This window comes from Idiotropiscis lumnitzeri, chromosome 18 (genome assembly GCF_059441095.1).
Source record: "Idiotropiscis lumnitzeri isolate Australia: NSW breed Sydney's pygmy pipehorse chromosome 18, RoL_Ilum_1.0, whole genome shotgun sequence".
Taxonomy (NCBI): Eukaryota; Metazoa; Chordata; class Actinopteri; order Syngnathiformes; family Syngnathidae; genus Idiotropiscis; species Idiotropiscis lumnitzeri.
Genome location: NC_142408.1, coordinates 14,362,866 through 14,387,466, shown reverse-complemented (window position 1 = coordinate 14,387,466; position 24,601 = coordinate 14,362,866). Strand labels below are relative to the sequence as shown.

The window sequence follows — 24,601 nt, the reverse complement described above, 5'->3', positions numbered from 1 at the left end:
GTTGCCCATCAGTGTCCAACAGCGTTATAAAGAATGCTAAAATTGGGGTCAGAGGCTTTGTAATGAATGTAAACAAATTAAGTAAATATCTAGAAAGAAAAGCAGAACTGTTGATCTCATACATCTTAAGATGTCAAACCAAATCTGCACTCTTAACAAATACAGGAATGGGCTTCACTATTAACCACTTTTGGAGGGGGATGTGTTTTTCGTAAAATGTAATTACAGTTGATACAGTTTAGTACAAACTGACATGGTCTTTTAATTTGAGCAGTTACGCGGGTCATGTCAAAATGCAACTTGTGGTAAATGCTTGCCAATGATTTTTGCAGTCACCCAAATTTTGTATTTCACAAACTCCATTGCTTCAGTTTGCACATGATTTTTCTTTGCATCCTTTGTTTTTTCCCAATTTAAAACAGCAAACAGTATTATTGGTGGAAAAATGCTAAAAAAACTAAGTTAGTCAATCACTAATTTGCCAAAACATTTGGCCAGAAGTGAAAACAAATCTGAGTTTTGGATTGACATTTTCAGATCTACTGTACATAGCCTCCCTGCACCGTAAAGGCCGTTTTTTTTCTATCTGCTCATTGCTGGCAGGTCAAGGAATGTACAATGTTTGGCTCCACTAGGAAAAACTAATTAATTACCTACAGTACCCACAGAAACAGCACCTATTATGAACGTAATCAAGTATAGCAATAAATCACATTTCTATACAATGTCCTAGAGTGATAGTTTCCGTTTTTCCATTCATTAGTTACTTGAGTGAATATTATTGATATGATTTACATCAAGTAAAAATACATGGGATGGGCTTCCCATGATGATATTCATAGTGATCGAAAAACATTTTTTTTTTTCAATGCGTGCTCCTCACCAATTTCATAGACATTCTTGTTATTGATCGGAGTGCTACCAGTAGTGATTTCAGCGTAGGGTGAATCCCGTCTGGCAGGTGACTTCATTTCCACATAGCCGCATTCAGTGTTTTTCGTTGTTAATATGGGGGGGTCCTTGATAGTGGCGTAGGGGTTTTCAGAGCTGTTCAGGGAGCTGGAGCTTCCATGATACGGTATGCCTTTTACAAGGTCTGTACAATGAAACACAGGACCAAACAATTAGCATTAAACTGACAAAACTAGTCAATTTTGGCCTGTTTATCATCAGAATTTACCTCGCAAAGATTTCTCCATGCATCTTCTGTCCACCCTGTAGGCTCCTAGTTTGCAGGAAAAAAGAAATTGAAAGCAAAGTCACTGACTGAAGGAAGTTATGTCTGTCACTACTATGATTACCTGAAAGTGGGATTTTCATAAAGTCTGATCAAGTTATTGTAACCTTAGCATTTTGAGTGGGATATCTTTGAAAGAAACTATCATGGTCCAGGATGGGACAGTAGGGTTTTTTTTTCCTGTAGGAGTGGGATGGGACGGGAATGAAGATCCACTCCTGTGCCACATTCTAACAGGCACCAACCATCATATGACCTCAACTTGGTTTGGCCTTCTCAACCATGGAGACACGGGATATGGCCCGGTTGGACCCAATGTTTTGCGCCTCCCTCAAAAAATAGACCAAGTTTTGACTGAGGTGGGAGTTTAAATTTCTTTGAAACTTCAGCAGGAGTGCTCTCCAGCACACCATCCAAGGACTCCAAAAAGTGTGGGACCGAAGATGCTGTTTGGTAGGGACAGGACGGAATTGTCAGGACTAACGATACTGTTTATCAATCTCATGCTTTAACAATATTCTTATCATGATTGTCACCTAAAAAAGAGATTACAATATGTATGCAAATATATAAAAACTCAAATGTACACTGTGACAGCATGTTTTTGAAGCCCGAGTCGGTGAAGCTCGGGCAACGGAGGAACCTCAACCATCACACCCACACAGAGTAAAAAATTGAATAAACTAAAATCGTGGTGATCTAATCTCAATTTATAGCTCACCGAGTTCATTGAAGCAGTCCCTATGTTTCCAGCCTGCTGGCAATGTCCCAGTGGCATCAGTAGGAGGAAATCCTTTTCTTTCTTCCACATTGTTTAAGTTCACAAACATGTTGCTCTTGCCCTACAAAGAAAAAAAATGACAAAGTGACGTCCATGTAACAGTTAATAAAAGCTAGAAAAAGTTTGTGTAAATTCATATATATATATAAATATATATATAAATATATATATATATATATATATATATATATATATATATATGTATATATATATATATATATATATATATATATATATATATATATATATATATAAATAAATTACTTTTCCATATGGAGAGTTATGTTGTGGGCTACTACTGCTCTGAGTCAGCGTGTGGTAGCTGGGATTGGAGAAGTAGTTACTGGGGTGCACGTCATGTGGTAGATGAGCATCTGAAAAGTGAAATGTTGAAATAATGAATTCATCATGCACTGCAATCCGAGCGGCCTTATCATAAATTAAAAAAAAACAAGTGTCATGATCAGTGATTTGTTCATATTTGGTTTTATCTTATTTTGTTTTCGTTTTCCAGCGCATCTTGTTCATGCCTGCTTATGCATTTTGTCTCCACTTGTTTGCGTCTGATTGGATAAAAACTCTGAGCTAAAAATTCAACACTAGGATATAATATGACAATGTGAAGAATAAGATCATGATTTCTTGATTATGTTTGGCCAACAGAGAAGGCCTTTTCAAGGCAGCCCACCACTGCTTACACCTCACCGCCTGCTACTCCGAACAAACTTCTATTACTTTTCTCAAATGTTGTTGATATAATTGAGATGTTTCTCCCACTAAGTATAATCCAATGGGGAATAAACGATGAGGGGAAAAAAATACTGTATCTAGCTTGACAATATCCCAAAAGTCTATATTTAGACATGGCAATTAAGTGTACAGTGTTCTTACCCATCAATATAACAAAATAAACAGAAAGAAGGAACAGATTTAGTCCATTTTTTTTTATTTTGGTATACAAAGTACCTGTGATTGTATAGTCAGTGGTCACCCTCATGGCAGGAGTGTAAGTCACTGCTGGCATTGGAGGTTCTTTTCCTTTCTGCTTTTTCCTGTAGATGATGAAGAGGAGGAGAAGAAAGAGGACAAGCAGCACCAGCACAATAATTCCTGCAATGGCTCCGATTTGGTAGCTGTCCACTTGCACTGCAGCACTTGTGAAAGTGTTGAGGCTGTCAACAAGAACACCAGCTACGGACAAGATGATGAGAAGGCAGTTTCAATATAAAGCCTGTACCGTGTGTCGAAATATTTGAATGTCCAATGGAAAAATATTTGCATATCTTTACCTTGGTCACAGCGGGCCCCCTTCCAGCCATTGTTACAGTAGCATGTGCCAGTAATGTGATCACAGGTGGAGTTATTGAGACAGTCACACACTTGCCGGCAGCCATACCCATATGAACCAGGAGGACACTCTATAGTGAAAGTGACACTCAAAGGTAAGCAAATATTCATCATATCATGATTATTTGTTCAATTCAATTCAAAGAAACATTTTTAAAGGTGAACAGATGCAAGTCCTTTAAAAGGAACCCTGACTGTATTCCATGGTTGCTCTTTGGTCGTTAGTTAACATACTACGAGACAAAATCGGGGAAAATAATTTCCAGATCGATATTTTTTGTAGAAAATTGCCCAAGTATGTCCATTGTTGTTTATGTCGCAAAGCATTCTGGGGAGTGACATAACACGCAGGTGTTTTTAGCAGTCGCATCGATCTTTTAACAGTGATAAGCTCCTCTGTTCAGCCTCTTCAATTCAAACCAGCGCGTGGTCAAAGACATGAGGAATTTGAAGAAACCCATGATGAAAATGGATGTGAGGAAGCTCCTCATTTTGGTGGTGTCTTTGTCGCTGCTACTAGCCAATCCCGATTAAAGAGGAGAGTGTCTGCTGTAAAGAGGAATCACTACTCCAAAACCATACCAACTTACCACCGACCATACCCCAAAACACATCAGACATGCATGTTTGTCTGAGTGGATCTGTCATGTATCATAAGCGATGAACATTTGAAACTTTCAAATGTCAAGCTGCTTGACTGGCGTGTTTAGCGTTGTTCATTTCCTCTGTTGAAAATTTGGTGGCCGGGGTTTGTCTGTAGCTGCAGCTACTAAAGAAGCACAATGGTCCAGGTACGTGTCTTTTAGCACGGTTTTCACTCGCCGCTCGAGGGCGTTTAGGCTCCTTGTGTGAAAATATGGCAGGCACTGCATTTGGTTTTAACCGTCGTTTATAGCCAGACTATCTCATGAGCAGAGGGCAATGAAAGGCTTTGAATGTGTCTGAGCTAAAATATCAGAAATACAGCTGCAGGCTTTTTTTTTCTTAACTTTCTTTCGATAGGAAAGCAATGTACAAAAAAAAAATTGAAGTTATATTTTCCACACTCACTGTGCCAAAATGGTATTAACTGTATTTGTCACAAATTAAATTTTATGATTTACAACATTCTGAAGATGCAAATTTTATTTTTGGGATATGTTACTTAATATGCCGTTTTCTATGAAAACTAACACAAATACGCCTCACAGTTTTAAGAGTTCCTTTTTAAATGTTTATTTTACAAATTGTCCTAATGTCACTCAAGCCTTCTTTGTCATGAATGCCACTGAAGGGGGACGTCATTATGTTGTTGCAATGCACCAGAGGGATCTGTGAAGTGCCGGGATGCGGCAGCCATTTGGCATGCACACAATAGGGGACAGCTAAATAGATGGTGTTAATTCAGAGAGATGAATGAATTTGTGAAAGTGTCTGAACAATTACATGTTCAAAATCAAAGCGTTAACTCAGGTGATTAATCCAAAATGTTTTAACTCAGTTAAATATTTGAACTCAGTTTGATTTACTTCAAAAATAATTTGCATACTTTGCCAATATTGTGCCATGTTAGCTGTACATCTTCAGCACGTCTCAGAACAAAACACTGCGTTCAAGTTACCACTGGGCCTTGCAAACCAACAATGCTGGAGTGTGGCGCTTGTGGACAGTTTTGAGAAAAATGCCTGTAAAGATGTCTCCATTTAGATCGTATTCAAGAATCCAAGAAAGCTATGAGAACAGTCTTTGAATTAAATATACTTCATATTTGGTGATCATATATGCACTTATTTGCAGAGTTTGGTCAATACATGTAAATTGTAGAACTCACATGGTTGCTAAGAAGCTGTTTGTGTCTTGACTGATATACAAGATTTGTATTTCAGAGGGGCCAACCACCATTTGCTGTGTCAATGAGTTCAATCAAAAACGCTGTGACAGAATTGAAGTTGTTTTCATTGTTTATGATTTTTCCCATACAACTTTAAGAAATCTTGCTGTACAGAATACATTTACATTAGACTGCCATGAAATTAGCTCTTGATTGTCCCGTTTTGACCTAAGATTGTTGTACACAATAACTTGAAAATAGGCTTTCACGCTTGGCTGTTCAACATGGAAGAAATTTAGGTATACACAATAAATCCACCTGTATTACAGATTCCGGTTTGCTGTCCCGCTATTTAGCAGATTTATTTATTTTTTTGTGCCGTTAATAACGCTTTTGTTCTGAATCTCGTTTATTCTGGGTGTAATTCAATTCTTCACCACTAGATAGTGGCACACAACTTTCTCTGAGACTGTATAGTTGAACGGAAAATCACACACATTTGTGTCAGGTTCGCCGGTCGGTGAGGAGGGGGGTGGACCCAAAATGCGAGGAAGCAGGGATAAGGGTAACTTAAAGGGAATTTATTTAACAAAACAAAACCAAAAGGCAAACAAGGTACTAGGACAAACAAACGTGGCAGGGTGCAAAATCACAAAGTCGAACTAAACGTGACTAAACAGAACAAAAACCGAGGAACAAAGACAGTGACAAAAACTAGGGACAAGAGCGGGAGCAAGAGCGGGAGCGAAGCGAGAGCGAGAACATGAGCGTGAACGAGATCAGGGAGCGGTCGTGACAGTCCAAACGGAGCAATGTTCCGACCATGAGTTGTTGGAGTGAGGTGTTCATATAGTAATTAGGGGAGCAGATGGGCATCAGGTGTGTGAGGCTAACGGGGAACAGGTGCGTGGCTGGTGGGGACGGAGTGCTGAGGGGAAACGCCCCTACTCAGCTGACAGAAACCAAAAACAACAACAAAAGGCATGGGAGACGCGAAAACAACAACAAAAACCCTGCCATGACCGACACGGGTCATGACAGTACCCCCCCCCCCCCTAAAGGGACGGATCCCAGACGTCCCAAAACAAAAAAAAAAAAAATTGTCCAAAAACGAGGGTGGGCGGAAGGGGGCCGGAAGGCGGGACCACGACCCGCAATCAAATGACTGGTCAGGCGGGCGTCCGGGAGGCTAGACCAGCGAGTCCAGTTGTGGCCATTCAGGCGGCCGACCGGGGGGCCAGACCAGCGAGTCCAGCTGTGGCCATTCAGGCGGCCGGCCGGGGGGCCAGAGCAGCGAGTCCAGCTGTGGCCATTCAGGCGGACGTGCGGGAGGACCCGAACGCCACATGGAGTTCGCTGACGAGGCCGAGACGAGGAGCGGCGGCGGGACCCCGGGAGCAGCAGAGGCAGGAGCTTGGAGCGGCGGCGAGTCGTCGGACCCCGCCGGAACAGGGACGAGAAGCGGCGGTGGGTCGTCGGGCGCTGCCGAGACCAAGACGAGCAGTGGCGACGGGTCGTCGGATGCCGCCGAGGCAAGAGCGGGGCGCGATGGTGGGTCGTCAAGCGTCGCCGAGACTAAGGCGAGACGCGACGGTGGACCGTCGTCCATCGCGGGCACCGGAACCGGGAGCGGCGGCGCTTCGTCGGCCGCCGCTGAGGCAGATACGGCAGGCGGCTGGTCGCGTCCACCGCCGAGGCAGGAACCTGGAGTGACGGCTGCAGGCCGTGCTCTGCCGAAACGTGAGCTTGGGGCGGAAGCAGGGCGTGCTTCGCCGGAACGTGAACTAGGGGCGGAAGCAGGGCGTGCTCCGCCGGAACGTGAACTAGGGGCGGAAGCAGGGCGTGCTCCGCCGGAACGTGAACTAGGGGCGGAAGCCGGGCGTGCTCCGCCGGAACGTGAACTAGGGACGGACGCAAGACGTGCTTCCGCTTGAACTAGGGCTTGGGGCGGACGCCATACAGGCTCCGCAGGCACGGGAACAGGGAACGGACGCAAAGCGTGCTCCGCCTGAAGTGAACTTGGGACGGACGCAGGATGTGCTCCGCCTGAACGAGAACTTGGGGCGGACGCAAGATGTGCTCCGCCTGAACGAGAACTTGGGGCGGACGCAGGGCGTGCTCCGCCGGAACAGGGACGTGAACTTGGCTCTGCAGCCGGCGAGGAGCCGGGACGGGAGGCTGCAGCCGGCGAGGAGCCGGGACGGGAGGCTGCAGCCGGCGAGGAGCCGGGACGGGAGGCTGCAGCCGGCGAGGGGCCGGGACGGGAGGCTGCAGCCGGCGAGGGGCCGGCACTGGAGGCTGCAGCCGGCACTGGAGGCTGCAGCCGACGAGGGGCCGGCACTGGAGGCTGCAGCCGACGAGGGGCCGGCACTGGAGGCTGCAGCCGACGAGGGGCCGGCACTGGAGGCTGCAGCCGACGAGGGGCCGGCACTGGAGGCTGCAGCCGACGAGGGGCCGGCACTGGAGGCTGCAGCCGACGAGGGGCCGGCACTGGAGGCTGCAGCCGACGAGGGGCCGGCACTGGAGGCGGCAGCCGACGAGGGGCCGGCACTGGAGGCTGCAGCCGACGAGGGGCCGGCACTGGAGACTGCAGCCGTCGAGGGGCCGGCACTGGAGACTGCAGCCGTCGAGGGGCCGGCACTGGAGACTGCAGCCGTCGAGGGGCCGGCACTGGAGACTGCAGCCGACGTGGAGCCGGAACTGGAGGCTGCTGCTGACGTGGAGCCGGAACTGGAGGCTGCTGCTGACGTGGAGACAGCGTGGGTTGCTGCAGCTGTTGTGGAGGCGGTATGGTCTGTGCAGCTGACGCGGAGGCGGCGTGGGTTGCTGCAGCGGGCGTGGAGGCGAAACGGGGCTCAGCCGCTGACGGGGAGCCGGAACGGGGCACAGCCGCTGGCGGGGAGCCGGAACGGGGCTCAGCAGCTGGCGGGGAGCCGGAACGGGGCTCAGCAGCTGGCGGGGAGCCTGCACGGGGCTCAGCAGCTGGCGGGGAGCCTGCACGGGGCTCAGCAGCTGGCGGGGAGCCTGCACGGGGCTCAGCAGCTGGCGGGGAGCCTGCACGGGGCTCAGCAGCTGGCGGGGAGCCTGCACGGGGCTCAGCAGCTGGCGGGGAGCCTGCACGGGGCTCAGCAGCTGGCGGGGAGCCTGCATGAGACTCAGCCGCTGGCGAGGAGCCGGGACGGGGCTCCGCAGCTGGCGGGGAGCCGGGACGGGGCTCGGCAGCTGACGGGGAGCCGGGACGGGGCTCGGCAGCTGACGGGGAGCCGGGACGGGGGCCCTGATCCCTATCAGCCTGCCGCCATAGGGAGTCAGGGGACCGGGAGACACGAGGGACCGAGACTACAGGTGCTGGTGATCGTGAGCTAAGACATGCCGGGGAAACGTGGTCAGGTACGGATACCGACAGTGGACGAGGTGAGCGACGGGACCGGGATTTACGTGACTTGGGACGTGAAGCGCGCGAGGTAGAGTGGGAGGTGGTCTCAACAAACTCAAACGAGGAGGGTGACGGAAATGGTTCGGGGGGAGGAAGGTGACTGCTCAAAAATAACTTCGCGTTGCGCTGAGCGTCTAAAAGGGCGTGAATATATTCAAAATCATAATCGTGATCCGGGTCGACTAGGACGTGAGGGGCAAAGTGCTCAAAATCATATTCGTAACCGAACTTACTTGAAACGTGAGGGGGTGAAAAGGCTTGGTGCTCCTGGTCTTCATCATAGTCTGAATCGATAATAAGGTGGGGAGGTATGACAGGGAGGTGGTCGTTAACATTGCCAAGGGGAGAAGAGACAGACGAGGTACGGAGGGCTGAACCAACGGGAAGGGCGCGGGGCTGGTCGGCAGGCTGATGAGGGTGGTTGTCCGAGCGGCGGCGTAGCCCCTCGCTGGGTCCTTCTTTGGTCGGTGCATTCTGTCAGGTTCGCCGGTCGGCGAGGAGGGGGGTGGACCCAAAATGCGAGGAAGCAGGGATAAGGGTAACTTAAAGGGAATTTATTTAACAAAACAAAACCAAAAGGCAAACAAGGTACTAGGACAAACAAACGTGGCAGGGTGCAAAATAACAAAGTCGAACTAAACGTGACTAAACAGAACAAAAACCGAGGAACAAAGACAGTGACAAAAACTAGGGACAAGAGCGGGAGCGGGAGCGGGAGCAAGAGCGGGAGCAAGAGCGGGAGCAAGAGCCGGAGCGAAGCGAGAGCGAGAACATGAGCGTGAACGAGATCAGGGAGCGGTCGTGACAGTCCAAACGGAGCAGTGTTCCGACCATGAGTTGTTAGAGTGAGGTGTTCATATAGTCCAGTAATTAGGGGAGCAGATGGGCATCAGGTGTGTGAGGCTAACGGGGAACAGGTGCGTGGCTGGTGGGGACGGAGTGCTGAGGGGAAACGCCCCTACTCAGCTGACAGAAACCAAAACAACAACAAAAGGCATGGGAGACGCGAAAACAACAACAAAAACCCTGCCATGACCGACACGGGTCATGACAATATGTATATGTATATATATATATATATATATATATATATATATATATATATATATATATTAGTGCTGTCAAGTGATTCATTTTTTTAACTAATTAATCACAAAAAATTCCATGATTAATCAAATTTTTCAACAACTATTTTTTGCGAAGCTTATAACAGATATTTACTTGAATAAATCTGGGAATTGATGCAAAATCACCAAATATGAAGTATATTTAATTCAAAGACTGTTCTAAGAGCTTTCTTGGATTCTTGAATACGATCTAAATGGAGACATCTTTGCAGACATTTATTTTCGAAAATTGCCCACAAGCGCCACACTCGAGCAGTGTTGGTTTGCAAGGCCCAGTGGTGACTTAAACACAGTGTTTAGTTCTGAAACGTGCTAAAGACAGCTAATTTGGCACAATATTTGCAGAGTATGCAAATTGTTTTTTAAGTAAATCAAACTGAGTTAACTGAGTTAAAATGTTTTGGATTAATCACCTGAGTTAAATGCTTTAATTTTGACAGCCCTAATATATATATATATATATATATATATATACATATATATATATATATATATATATATATATATATATATATATATATATATATATATATAATTGATAACAATATATTTGTGTTATGCTTTGCTTTATTGTTCTTTTTTTAGTTATTCTTTGTTTTCCTGTCGGTCAAGATCAGGGGACGTCATTAATTGTCTACTGAGGGCTAGTGACGCCCTTTGAGACCTTTTGTGATTGGGCTACAGAAATAAATTTTACCTGACTTAACTCTTGCTCTCGCTCAATAAATTATCGGTATTTAAATGTATTTGTGTTATTTCTGTGTTTAAATACTTTAAAAATTAAGTCCCATAAATGCTATAAAAACACGGCTAGGGAGTAAGTAATTAGGGATTTCACTTATTGCTAGTGTGGTATGGAAGTTAAATCCCCACGATGATTAGGAGATTGCTGTACTGTAAAATCGAGGCCCAAAAGTTGTATCAGAGTCATTACAGTTGTTAATCAAAAGATGTGAAAATGACCCATAAACAAAAATAATAATGTATTTTTAGGGACAGTAGTTGCAAATAACATAGCGACGACGGACCATTTAGGTAATACACAATTACATGATTTGGTTGTCAAAAAAATGTTTACATACTTTGTTCACAGTGCTGACCCATGAAGCCAGTGCGGCAGGTACATTGTCCTGAGATGTGATCACAGTCTGCTCCATTCCTGCACTGGCATGTCTGAGAGCAATCCTTTCCATAAAATCCTAATGGACAACCTGTGTGGCAGTCAAGACAACCACACACTTATTTGTTGTAGAAAACAATGCTAATCAGCTGTGAGACTATTAAGTAGTGTTTTTCCGAGACCATTTTTTGCCCCCCGCCCCCGATACTGATTCCGATACCTGGTTGTGCAGTTTTGCATGCAGAATACACATATAGAATGAACAGTCTATTTCTAAAGCTCATCATGCTGGTGAGTTTGACATATGCTTGATATTCACATGAACGTGCATTTGCACTGAATAGGGGCGCTCTCCAATCTCGTTGTACACTGAGTACAATGACAATAAAAACGCATTCTGATTCTGATTCTGCAAATTTTGGATGTTGTGATAGCTCTGTTCGGGAGAAAACTGGCTTCATTTGACCAGACTGATTTTTGAAAGTTTATCAGAGGAGCCAGCGTTTTCCCCACGCTTTTCCCTCCAAATAACTTCAGTTTTTCTACATATTTACTTCAAACAACTATTTCCAATCTGTCAATGTAATTGACAGGTGTCCTAATATGGACCTTTTTTCACAAAACTAGATACGAGTAGACCGATGTCCGATAACGCTAACAATGGTTAAGGCTTTTTTTCCCCGTGTTTTGCTTTTGTGTGTAAGTCCTCGAATATGCCTACATAAAGTAAGCATTATGGGTAAAATTATGTCAGCCTAAAAGTCTTATAGTCTATAGCTTGGCTCGGCATGCACTGAACACATGTGATCACACATCAGTTTGTGTCATTTGAGAGCAACTCACAAGTTCCAAATTCTATGCTATTCTATTTACTAAGTATCAGTAAATGCAATTGGCATGTTATTTGTTAGAACCCGCAGATAGTAATGCCAGCGTTGTAATGCCGTATCGGGGCCTATCTTGATACTAGTATCGATATCAATGCAACAATACTATTCCGGAAAGAAAAATAAAAAGTCTGTGTATTTGACTGACGTTGTGTGCAGTAAAGACCGGTCCATCCTGGGGTGCACTTGCATTCGCCATCATAGGCGCTGCAATAGGCGCCGTTGTGACAGTTACATGTGTGGATGCAGTTGGGTCCCCATTGAGCAGGAGGACATGCTGCAAAACAGAGACAACATTATCAAGTGCGGTGTGATGTACAGTGAAACGAACCAGCAAGCAGTGCCACCCATTTATCATAAGTTGAGTGAGTGAACTGACGCTGAGAGCAGTCACTGCCGATCCACCCTGGAAAACACTGACAGGAGCCATCAATAGGGTTGCAGGTGCCGTTGTTGGTGCAACTGCAGCTCAAGACACACTTCTTCCCGTAGAAACCACTGGGACACACTACACATCAGATAAGATGTCTTTCTTAAACAACAGTAATGTCCCAAAGCAGTGAATAAAATATGTCATCAACAGTTACAGTTATAGTTTGACGATTTGGTAGGGACTACCATTATATTGTAGTAAAAAAGGTCGTAGCTGTGGGGTGTAATACTCACCCTCATTGCAAAGGCCCCCTTTAAAGCCTGGCAGACAGTCACACTGTCCACTCACATGATGGCACGGTCCATTACTGTGGACACATTGGGGGCACGTCTGACTGCAACGGTGACCAAAGTAACCTGGAGAGCAGACTGTGAAGAAAAAGGGAAGCCAAAGATTAGGTAGAGTCATGTCTAATGCTCACTTAATGTTAATTACCACAGCAACAGTCAACCAAAAAAATTCTTTTGACAACTTCAATTGTTACTGTACTGGATAGTGAAATCTCAAATGGCATTAAAGTCGTATGCTTGGACTTTCAGACGCACTTAAAATGTTTGATGGTGCGCCTTACAATCAGGTGCGCCTAATGTATGGATGTTGACTGGAAGTGGAATGAAGTTTGACTTATTTGCTGTACTGGTTTGTTTCCCTTAATGTGCAGTAATGCGCCTGACAACCTTATAACCCAGTGCATCCTATAAATGGAGTCCTGTTTATTCAGACTGTGCCCTGTATTCCAAAAAAATGGTAATTCAGAATTTAACTAAAATTTCAGGGAAAATACACTTCCAAAATTGCACAAAAAAAGAGTTTGTTACATGACAGCGCCACATATCCTGCATGAGTGTAGCAAAATACACTCAGTGGGTATCCAAATGGTTACCCCACAAGTGTGCTTTGCTTTTATATGGTATAGTACAGCCCCCATTAGTAAAAGTTTAACAATGTCCACAGATTGAAATTGAAACAGAATCATTCAACAACTATTATTTGTGTGAAGTTGACCGGCATGTTTGACCAACGGAATCTGGTTTTAAGTATTTATTGCCATATTGAAGGCTAGACATCTCTGTTTACGTTAGTAAAGTGTACAGTGTTAATGTCATATCTTGAAATGAAGCACTTCATCAAAACTTACTCCTCTGACAGGTGCTGCCTCTGTATCCAGGTGCACACTCACATGTTCCTTCATCAGGAGAGCAGGATGCTCCGTTCTTACAGTTACAGGCTAAGGAGCAGTTTGGGCCCCATCGGCCTTCTGCACACACACTGTCACAGTGGATACCTGCACACACATACAGACACACACGCGCGCACACGCCCACATACACACGCACCCCCCCCCCCCCACACACACACGCAACCGCGCACACACACACACACACACACACACACACAGTAATGTACTTTGGAACACTATCAAGACCTCTCATTTCCCTCTTTCATAATGATCTCAGAGGAGGGTCTCAGAAAAGTGTGCGGCGATTCCTTGAATGGGGATTTTTTCACTGATGTGAAGACCCCACCCATTTTCCCTTACCAGTCCATCCAGCCAGGCAGCGACAGTACCCAGTGGCATAATGACATCGGTCAGCATGGCTACAGTCACAGCGCTCTTTACAGTCAAGACCGTAACTACCATCCTAGAGAAAAGCGAATGTTAACAATGACAATTTTGTGGATTTCATTTTGCTTCTGCTAACAATGCAGTTGTATATACTGAAAAAGAAATATTTAAAAAACTGTAAGCGTTTTCACCTGGCACTGCAGGTCACATTTATCTCCTCTCCAGCCTGCAGCACAAGTACAGTGACCAGTCACTGCATCACAAGCACCTTCATTCCCACACAGACAGGTCATGTTACAGCCAAGACCCCACGTACCACTGGGGCAGTAGATGGAGCAGTCCACTCCATGCCACCCTGATTAAAAGATGCTGTAATTATTCACTCTTTTAGGCCACAAAAATCGTAGCCGATGTTGTGTAAAGGTTAATGTAACCAATCAGAGTTAATGTTGTTATCTCAGCCAATCAGGGGACTTGTTACAGGAATGTGGGGTTGTAAGGAAAATGGGAGTCGTCATAGTAAACGTTAACAAGCAAGTCAAGCTCTCGCTCTCTCTCTCGTTATTTAATCAAACAATAACGTAACATGGTGTCAGAAGCGGGATCTTTGTGAATCATGGGAGGATACTTCCCCGTGAGAAGAATTGCCCGGACGAGACGATTGGGAGGCTACGTTAGGCTCGAAACTAACAGTGGCTTGCTAACGCCAGGCTAGAAGGCCGGGAGAGGAGCGACTTCGCCGAAGGTGCGTCGGGGGAGACGTAAACAGGCGAGAAGGCGGCCGAAAAAAAAAAACTAGAAAAGAAGGACAACGAACCAAGGTGCCGTTTGAGTTATAATTAAAAAAAAAAAATGCTCAACAACCCTCCAGCAATGGCGAGCAGTGTCCAGCTAGCTCCACCCGGTAACTTTAACTTCAGCAATGCAAATGAATGGCCAAAGTGGATACGACGTTTTGAACGTTTCAGAATAGCATCGAGTTTACATAAACAGTCGGAAGAGTACCAAGTCAACACCCTGATGTATACTCCAGGCGATGAAGCTGAAGATATATTGAGCGTGTTGCCCTTAAGCAGTGAGCAGAAGAAGGTATATACCGATGTGAAACAAGCCTTTGAGAACCACTGTGTGAGCAAGAAAAATGTAATTTTGGAGCGTGCACGTTTCAATCGAAGAAATCAAGGACCAAAAGAAAGAGCAGAATCATTCATCACTGCTGTCCATAGTCTTGTAGAACACTGTGCATTTGGATCACTAAGAGAGGAGCTTATCAGAGACAGGATTGTTGTCGGTCTAAGAGATGCAAAGTTGTCAGAGTCATTACAGATGGACCCAGATCTCACACTTGAAAAGACAATATGCCGAGTGCGCCACAGTGAAGAAATAAAGAGGCAGCAACCGGTACTGCGTGGCAGTAGGGATGAGAGCGAGTCGGGAAACATAGATATGATGACTGCAAAATGGAAAACCCAGAGGACCTCAAAAGGCCCCAGGAAATAGGCATAAAGATGCGGGAGATGTGGAAATAAAACAAATCACGCGTGGAAAGACTGCCCCGCTAAAGATGCTGAATGCCACAAATGCAAAAAGAAAGGACATTTTGTCCGAAAATGTCGGTCAGCTGGCAGCCTCCATGACATCACAGATGACTCTATGGAGTGCAACTCTGACGTCACCTTTCTGGGAGAAATTATTATCGAAATGGATGATGTTGAAAATGAATGGACAGAACATCTTGAATTAAATGGAGAAACAAGAGAGTTTAAATTAGACACTGGAGCAGGAGTCACAGCTATCCCGTTTCACCACTACTCAACAGACAAACATGGGACTTTGAAACCCCCGAAAATTCCCTTGTACGGCCCGGGCAGGCAGCCCTTGGAGGTAAAAGGCTACTTCAGAGGAAAACTGAAGGTGAGAAATAAACACACTGAACAAGACATCTATGTGGTGAACAATTTGTCAAAATTACTGTTAGGACTTCCAGCCATTAAAGCTCTGGCTCTTGTGAAGCGTATGCACACAGTTCAAGTGGGAGATGATTTTGCAAAGTGTTACCCCACAGTCTTCAAAGGACTGGGGAAACTAACAACACCATACAAAATTGAGCTAAGACCAGGTGCCACACCATATGCTCTGTCCGCCCCACGTCGAGTTCCTCTCCCGTTACGTGATAAGGTGAAGACAGAACTGGATCGGATGGAGGCTATGGGGGTGATATCAAAGGTCACAAAACCCACTTCATGGTGCGCTGGCTTGGTCGTTGTACCAAAACCAAGGTCAAAAGAAAGACTGAGACTGTGTGTGGACATGACACACTTGAATGAATGGGTGCAGCGGGAGAGGATCATTCTGCCAAATGTGAATCATTCACTGGCAATGCTGACAGGAGCAAGTCTTCACAAAATTGGATGCCACGTCAGGGTTTTGGCAGATTCCATTGACTGAAGATAGTGCTCTCCTGACTGCTTTCATCACTCCATTCGGTCGCTATTGTTTCAACCGGCTGCCGTTTGGAATATCCTCAGCTCCAGAACACTTCCAGCGAAGGATGACACAAATTCTAGAGGGCTGGGAAGGTGTAGTGTGCCATGCCGGCGACATATTAGTGTATGGGAACGACCAAACTGAACATGGCACCAGACTATACCAGGTGCTGAGGAGACTTCGTGAGGCGGGTCTAACTTTGAACAGGGACAAGTGTGAATTTGCCAAAAGCAAGATAATGTTTCTTGGACACAGCCTCTCAACAGAAGGTATTAAGCCTGACCCAGGGAAAGTCAAAGCCATTCTGGAGATGCCAGAGCCAACCTGCGTTGCTGATGTGAGGCGAGTGATGGGCATGGCTAACTACCTGGGCAAGTTCCTGCGTCATCTGTCCTCATATGCACAGTCCCTAATGGTCCTTCAGTCAGAGAAGACAGAATGGTGCTGGGGGACACCACAAAGAGAAGCTTTTCAGAAGCTAAAATCAGAACTGAGCTCACCCAGAGTCCTGGCTGTATACTCACCTAATGCAGAGGCGCGTGTGTCAGCTGATGCATCATCATTCGGGATAGGAGCAGTCCTGATCCAGAAACAGCCAGAGGGTAGAGACTGGAAACCAGTCGTGTTCATCTCCAGACAGCTATCGGATGCTGCGAAACGTTATGCTCAGATTGAGAAGGAAGCGCTAGCAGTAACCTGAGCATGTGAACGCCTGCAGGCGTACTTGCTAGGGATGAACTTCACAATTGAGACAAATCACAAGCCATTGGTCTCTTTGCTGAGTTGCAAAGCGCTGGATGAGCTTCTTCCCCGTGTCTTGAGATTTCGACTAAGACTGTTAAGGTTCACCTATGACATTGTGCATGTGCCAGGGAAGCAACTCATCGCGGCGGACACATTGTCGAGAGCTCCAGTGAGTCACTGAGCCACACAGGAAGAGAAAGAGATGGAGGCGGATGTTCAAATCTTCGTGGACTCCATCAGACAGTGTCTTCCAGCAACGGAAGTAAGATTGCAACAGCTCGCAGAAAAGCAGAAAGAGGATCCAGTTTGCAGTACTTTGAGACAGTACTGTCAAACCAAGTGGCCTGATAAAGCTCACCTTCCAGCTGATATTGGACCTTACTGGTATGCGAGAAATTATCTTTCTATGTCCGGTGACCTGCTCCTGAAAGGACAAAGGATCGTTATTCCCAGCTCCTTAAGAGATGACATGCTCAACATCCTCCATCAGGGTCATCAAGGGCAAGGAAAGTATCGAGCTAGAGCCCGTCAGTCAGTCTGGTGGCCAGGACTCTCAAATGAAATTAAAAACAAAGTGGAAAATTGTCAGACATGTGTGAAACACCGGCACACGCAGCGGGAGCCCTTGTTACCAACCCCTGTGCCGGAGAGACCGTGGCAACACGTTGGAACTGACCTGTTCATCTGGAAAGAGAAAATCTACCTGGTAGTGATCGATTATTTCTCTCGCTACATCGAAGTGGCACACCTCCATGCAGCGTCAGCCGAAACAGTCACAGCAGCGCTAAAGAACATCTTTGCTCGACATGGAGTTCCTGTGGTGCTTGTGTCAGACAATGGGCCACAGTTTGCTGCTTCACTCTTTAAGGACTTTGCCAGTGGGTACGGCTTTCCTCACATAACCAGCAGTCCGCGATACCCACAAGCCAATGGTGAGGCTGAGCGGGCAGTGGCCATCGTCAAAGGATTATGGAAAGACGGAGGAGATTATGCAAGAGCGTTGCTTAGTTATCGAGCTACCCCTCTGGAAAATGGTTACTCTCCAGCCCAACTTCTTATGGGAAGACAGCTCAGGACCACACGCCCACAAGTGCCCGAATCACTGCGTCCACGCTGGCCCAACATTAAACAGTTCCGGACCACAGACACACAAGGTAAACAGAAACAAGTGGAATAATATAACAGACGCCACACAACACAAAGTCAACCGGAGTTACATGCTGGCCAGAACGTATGGATCACTACAGAAAGCACTCACGGGAGAGTTGTGCAGCAGACAGACACCCCCAGATCATACCTAGTCAGAACAGAGGATGGACTGTTGAGGAGAAACCGTGCACACCTGCGAGCTACCCAGTAGTCAGCATCCATTCCAACCAACAGGCAGGAAACTGACTTGCCTAGGATGAATCAACCTGCAGCAGAGCCAAATGCTGCTTATGTTTCAAGCTCAGGCAGACATTCACGTCCACCCAAACGACTGGACTTGTGATTGTGTGAAAAGAGTTCCTGACTGTTATGATCAATGTTCCTATGTGGAAAAAAAATGCTTGAATGTTTGAAGTGAAGTCATGTTGTTTCTTACTTAAAAGGTTGTGTAAAGGTTAATGTAACCAATCAGAGTTAATGTTGTTACCTCAGCAAATCAGGGGACTTGTTACAGGAATGTGGGGTTGGAAGGAAAATGAGAGTCGTCATAGTAAACGTTAACAGGCAAGTCAACCTCTCTCTCTCTCTCTCTCGTTATTTAATCAAACAATAATGTAACAGGCGCCTCTAAGGCTTGACCAATTCCCCCAGATAGTCCATTAAATCTAGGTTCCACTGTACTAATCTTACTCTTCCCCAGCTCACCTGGTTTACAGAAGCAGGATCCATCCACTGGTGAACACTTAGCTCCATTCTTACAATTACAAGTGGAGGAGCAATTCACTCCATGAGATCCTGCTGGGCATGGTATTGAACAGTCTGAACCCTGGAAAAATTAATAGTTAGACGAGATCAGTTTCAGTCTTGTCTAAGAATGGATTTACTTTACAATGTTCAAGTCCCACAATTACAATTGTTTGCACACAAGTGTCCAATTTCAGATATCGTTTTGGCAGCTAAAGAGAAAAAAAAAAACAAGTGAAAATTGGATATCTTCAGAACCAAACCTCTTCCAAATGTGGAAAAGGGACAATTTTGAGCCTCAATTAACTTAACATGCATGTTCTTGGAACACAGAGAGACACCAGAGTGCCCAGAGAAAACCCCAGACAAGTAGACCGGGGACAAAACTTGAACCCTAAACCTCAGAACTGTGACGCAGATGCTAACCACTAGCACACTGCAATGCCTGTATTCGGGATCAAATAAAGCTAATAATAGTAATTATCATAACGTTAGCTGAAGCACTTTATTAACGCGAGAAATATTGAAAAGGATTACCGAGAAGCCTGGAGCACAAACACATTTTCCTGTTACACTGTGGCAGTCTGCTCCATTCTGACACTGGCACACCTGCTGGCAGGACTCGCCATAGAATCCTGGGGGGCAAGTCTCATTGCAGTAGAGTCCAGACCAACCTGACAGACATGTACACTCCCCTGACATTGGATGGCAGCTGGTGACAGAAAAATACAGCACTGTATAGGATTGAAATTGTTTTTTGTCAGGTCACTTATTATTTCAGTTATTTATTCATCCACCCGTTTTCGATTCCCTTGACCCCATTAAGGTGTGTAGGTGAGAAGAAGCCTATCCCCACTGACTTTGGGGAAAAGGCGGGGTAAACTCTGGACTGGTTGTACATTGAGAAAAAACAAAACAACCATTCACATTCACCCTCACATTCATACTAATATAAAATCACAGAGTCTTGAAGAAGAAGAACCTATTGTGCAAGCTTTCAGAATGTGAGAAAAAACATGCAAGCGCACGAAGAACATACAAATTGTACACAGGAAGCACCTGAGCTGAGATTTGTACCCAGGACCTCTTGGTTGTGAGAAATACTGTTTCTGTCTCATTCATATTAACAGTGTTTTGTTTTGTTTTGTTTTGTTTTGTTTCGTTTGGTGAGAGAGAGAAGGGGGTTGTTCAATGAAACAATAAGGGCTGTCTAAAGTTTTGCGAGAAAAGAGTTCTGATTGACCTTGGTTCTAGACCCAAAATAATAACTTAGAGTTGAAAATTAGCGTAATATGTATAAAATTATTGGCTGCCCTCTCCCCCCACTGTCGGACATCTACACCGCCCGGTGCCTCAGAAGGGCTCTCAACATCGTCAATGACAATACCCACCCAAACTCACACCTGTTCGACCTGCTGCCCTCTGGCAGGCGCTACAGATGCATCAAATCAAGGACCAATAGACTGAGAAACAGTTTCTTTCCGAGAGCCATCTCCATACTGAACTCTCACACACACACGAGACCACCCTAACCTCGCAAAACAGCATTGTGATGTGTTTCTATATGCCCTATTCAGTACTGAATTCCATTGCACTGTCTTCTTTATTTATCTAATTTATATATTTGTCTGTATTATTGTTGTATTGCACTGGAGAGGGGAGCCCTCTAATCTCGTTGCACACTTGAGTACAATGACAATAAAGGGATTTCTATTTCTATTTCTATTCTAAAAGGTGCAACGTCTCCCAGTGAGTGGTGAATGGTGACATTACAACTCAAAACTATAAAGCGGACGAGGCCAGCTCACAAATAACGAAATGTGTCATTGACGCACATTAATGTATTTGTTTGTTATCCCCCCCCCCCCAAAAAATACAACTAAAAGACTTTTTTTAAATTTACTAACAAATCAAGGAGCCACTCAGAGCGTGGCGGCAGGCCGTCAGCTGCCCATCTCTAGTCTAAACAAAAGTTGTGAGTTGACTTCCTCTAAAATCATTGCTAAATTGAGTATTTGGTTCCCGAACAGCTGATCGGAGTTAATTCAATCATTTTGAGATTAGCGTGTACATGACCATTTCAAAAAGAGTTCATCCATGGAGCCCCAATATGTCAAGTCACCATGGGAACGGAGAGGAACATGTCAAGTTACTTACTACTTCCACCTTGTAAATTATTTATTATATAAACTGATGCAGAAGCAAAGGAAATGCTAGCAGCTTTTGAATGGACTGCCTACCTACATTAAAATGTGGCAGAAATGAGGAGCATACTTGGAAAAAGATACAATATTGAAGGATTTTAGCTCACTTAGATTGTATTTATCCTAATTGACATGGGGAAAAAAAACGTATTTTACTCATTCACTATTCAACAATTTAATAACAATTTAATGAGGATATTTACAGTACATATTTGCGTCATTGAGAAAGTATGTAGACCGACTATGCCACCAACAGAAATACATTTTCTGCTTCAGAGAGATGGGATATGTGTCTTATCCCTGTCACATTTTGAAGCCAAAATGCAGTCTAACTATAAACTTTTGTGATCAACATTAGATTCATAAAATAGACAGATGAAGAAACCCTGAACTGGTTGCCAGCCAATGGCAGGGCACACAGAGACGAACAACCATTCACGCTCACACTCATTACCAATTTAGAGTGTCCAATCAACCTGCTATGCATGTTTTTTTGGAATAAAGGAGGAAACCGGAGTACCCAAAGGAAACTCACGCAGGCACGGAGAGAACATGGAAACTCCACACAGGAAGGCCGGAGCCAGAATTTAACCCACAACCTCTGCACTGAGAGGCCATCGTGCCAACCAGTCATCCTCCGTACCGCCGCATACTAACCAAAGTTTGATATTTCACCAGCAACAGAAAGTCAGATCAATTGACTTTGTATTGTCTTGCTTGGTTCTGTATGTCCCTGTGAGACTACAGACTGAACATGCCTTTTGGCATAACAGCCAACCTTCACTCATTTCATTTATGACGAGGTACACTGGGTTAAAGAAAAAACAAATGCAACCTTTTTTTTCCGTGTGACTCCCTCATGCAAATGTTTAAGACTGACCATATTTTTGTATTCGTCCAAAAATCAGCGTAAAAAGGAGTTTTGTAGTTGAGTACTTTGAGTGTTTATGACAATTGAGGACCATCCAAATCAACATAGTGACATGTTAAACTCATCGGTAAAAGTTACACACACAGGTGATGGTTGCGCGTTGGTCCTCCTGAAACAGTCGAACTATTGAGAACCAACCTGACAGCTGCTCTTTGTCCAACCACGCTTCTTAACTGATCACTGACAGTTAGGCAACCACAGCTGTCTATGTGATCACAGTGCCAAACACAATACGTGAAGCCTCTAAAGCAGAGGTATTCAATTAAAAGTCACAGAGGTCCACGACGAAAATTTCTTCCATTTAAAAGTTCCGAACCAAAGTCCGACTTGCCTTAATGTCTAGCCTATGTTCACATTTTTATATAGTTTCAATATTTAGTCATTTTCAACACAGCACACTTATATACTAAATATTTAGCAATGTTCCCATTAAACACCTTTGCCAGTCAAACAAATATAAGGCGTTTATTTCACATTCAAGAAAATGTGGCTCCAGGAACTTAAGGATGCCACTTCCGGAAAAAATAGTAAAATATCTCCTGCGGAAATATATCAAGTGCTAAGCATTGAGTTAACATCTTTTGCCTTTTTTTTCTCAAATCAAAGAGTTATCAGCCTAAAAAAACGGAAAGTCTAATTATCCAAGTAAAACAGGTCAACATGTTCAGTACACAATCAATAAAAATGACTGTCCTCATAAAAAACTAATTCAAAATGAGCTTTGACACCACCTTTTCTTTTGAATATTTTTTTTAACTTCTCTTAATGAGAAAAATTATTTTGTGACTGCCCTGCCAGTAACTTAAATCTGGGTTGGAAAGGAGTCAGGGCCATTGGGATTTGGTAGATTATTTCACACATCTGGGCGTTGTGTTTTCCTTTAAATAATGTTTTTGCAACAGCATTTAAGCACTCCTTCGCAACTTCCCCATCACTGAATGTTTTTTTTTATGTTTCCCCAAAATCCATGATACTTTTAGTGAACATTCGTTTGCATGAAAATGTAAACATCTGTTATACTGCACTCGAAGTTCAATGTTTTTGCGTGCGCTCACCTCAAACATCAGCGGATAACTTTGCAAAAGAGGGCGGTTCATTGTTTCGTAGTGGCGCTTCGAAATGTTGTGACGGTTTCGGAGCATATGATGCACACTGGTTCAGAATCGGCTGCAGCCAGAACAAAACTAAATTTCTCCGTCCATTCATTGAAAACAACACGCATCAACCAGGCTAACTTTTTAGCAAGGCATACTCTCAGCAGCACTCTCTTTCGGTCTGTTGCGCAATTGGCAGTGGATTGTAAACAAAAGATTTGATTGGCTCAAATCAGTGACGCCTTTTCCGTATTAACTACAATTGCAGCGCCAACGTTTGCGAATGTGCCCTGAAAAAAAAATCATCATAGATTGGTCATGGGTCCGGTCCGAACCATCCCGTCCGCCATTTGGTGATGCCTGCTCTAAAGTGAAAAGTGAAACCCCTACTGAAGAAACCTTGATCAAGATGTGCTGATGAATTTTAGACCCATTCCCATATTGCCTTTTATTTCTAAACTTTTGGAAAGGGTGGTGCACAAACTGTTAAGATCTTTCTTGGATGAACACAATGTCATGGAGGTTTTCCAGTCAGTGTTCAAGAAAATGCATATCACAGTCAGCCTTGCTATGACTTCTGAATGACAGTTTTGAATTGACTGGCAAACGCCACTGGAGACTAAGTGTGTCTTATCTTGTTGGAGCTAACTGCAGTGTTCGACACGGTGGGCCACAGTATTCTTCTGGCTCGTTTACAGCACCATGTGGGAATTAGTGGTAGTGCTCTAGAGTGATTTAGACCCGATTTGGCTGGCAGGACCTTTTGTCTTCGCCTAGGTTGCTCTGAGACCCGCTCTGCCCCTTTGTCGTACGGTATTCCACAAGGTTCTCTTTTGGGGCCCATGTTGTTTTTGTTGTACTTGCTGCCCCAAGGTTCCTTCCTTCGATAACATGGAATTTATTTCCATTGTTATGCGGCTGAGTGTCAGATCTATGTCCCGCTGAGCAAATAAGACACTCCCTCCACTTAATTTGATTTAATTCTCATCATTAATTTCTTGAATTTCAACGAAAGGAAGACAGAAGTTATGGTGTTCGGTCCCAGTGGCCCTTGAAATCTAAAGCCAAGAGTCTCAAACTTGGGTTTTAAACTGGACAGTGATTTTAAATTAGTTCAGTAAATCAGTACTGTTGTTCGATCCAGCTTTGTTCATTTTAGGCAGCTGGCAATAGTGAAGCCCTTTCTTTCCCAGCAGAACTTCGAAACAGTTATTCATGTCTTCTTTACAGATAGGCTAGATTAAATTAGATTTTTTCTGTTGCCGGTCCTTCTCAATGGAATGACCTCCCATTGAATGCAAGGCAAGCCCCCTCTCCGTCCACTTGTAAAACTTGTTTGAAGACACATTTTTATTCTTTGGCTTTCGACTCAACATGAGACTGTCACTGTTCCACTGTTCTTCTGGTATCTATTGTATGTGTTTTAATTTGTGGTCTAATTTCCTGCTAATTTACAGCATATGGAAAGTGCTTTCTTACAGCTCCAGCTGTTTTGAAATGCGC

The 24,601-nt window shown here is 44.7% G+C and overlaps 1 protein-coding gene across 3 annotated transcripts in view; it reads right to left on the bottom strand.

The window, feature by feature from the left end:
* megf10 (multiple EGF-like-domains 10) overlaps positions 1 to 24,601 on the bottom strand; it is an 89,996-nt gene that overhangs the window by 6,195 nt on the left and 59,200 nt on the right. For all 3 annotated transcript variants that reach the window (XM_088280951.1, XM_088280950.1, XM_088280952.1), the window contains 15 exons: positions 19,407 to 19,581; positions 18,831 to 18,951; positions 13,937 to 14,100; positions 13,719 to 13,821; positions 13,317 to 13,463; positions 12,412 to 12,546; positions 12,125 to 12,253; positions 11,894 to 12,022; positions 10,821 to 10,949; positions 3,308 to 3,436; positions 2,985 to 3,209; positions 2,283 to 2,392; positions 1,959 to 2,079; positions 1,181 to 1,225; positions 884 to 1,096 (listed from right to left, as the gene is read on the bottom strand). In XM_088280951.1, coding sequence (XP_088137077.1) covers positions 884 to 1,096; positions 1,181 to 1,225; positions 1,959 to 2,079; positions 2,283 to 2,392; positions 2,985 to 3,209; positions 3,308 to 3,436; positions 10,821 to 10,949; positions 11,894 to 12,022; positions 12,125 to 12,253; positions 12,412 to 12,546; positions 13,317 to 13,463; positions 13,719 to 13,821; positions 13,937 to 14,100; positions 18,831 to 18,951; positions 19,407 to 19,581 — 2,075 coding nt within the window. The remainder of the gene's footprint in view (positions 1 to 883; positions 1,097 to 1,180; positions 1,226 to 1,958; positions 2,080 to 2,282; positions 2,393 to 2,984; positions 3,210 to 3,307; positions 3,437 to 10,820; positions 10,950 to 11,893; positions 12,023 to 12,124; positions 12,254 to 12,411; positions 12,547 to 13,316; positions 13,464 to 13,718; positions 13,822 to 13,936; positions 14,101 to 18,830; positions 18,952 to 19,406; positions 19,582 to 24,601) is intronic.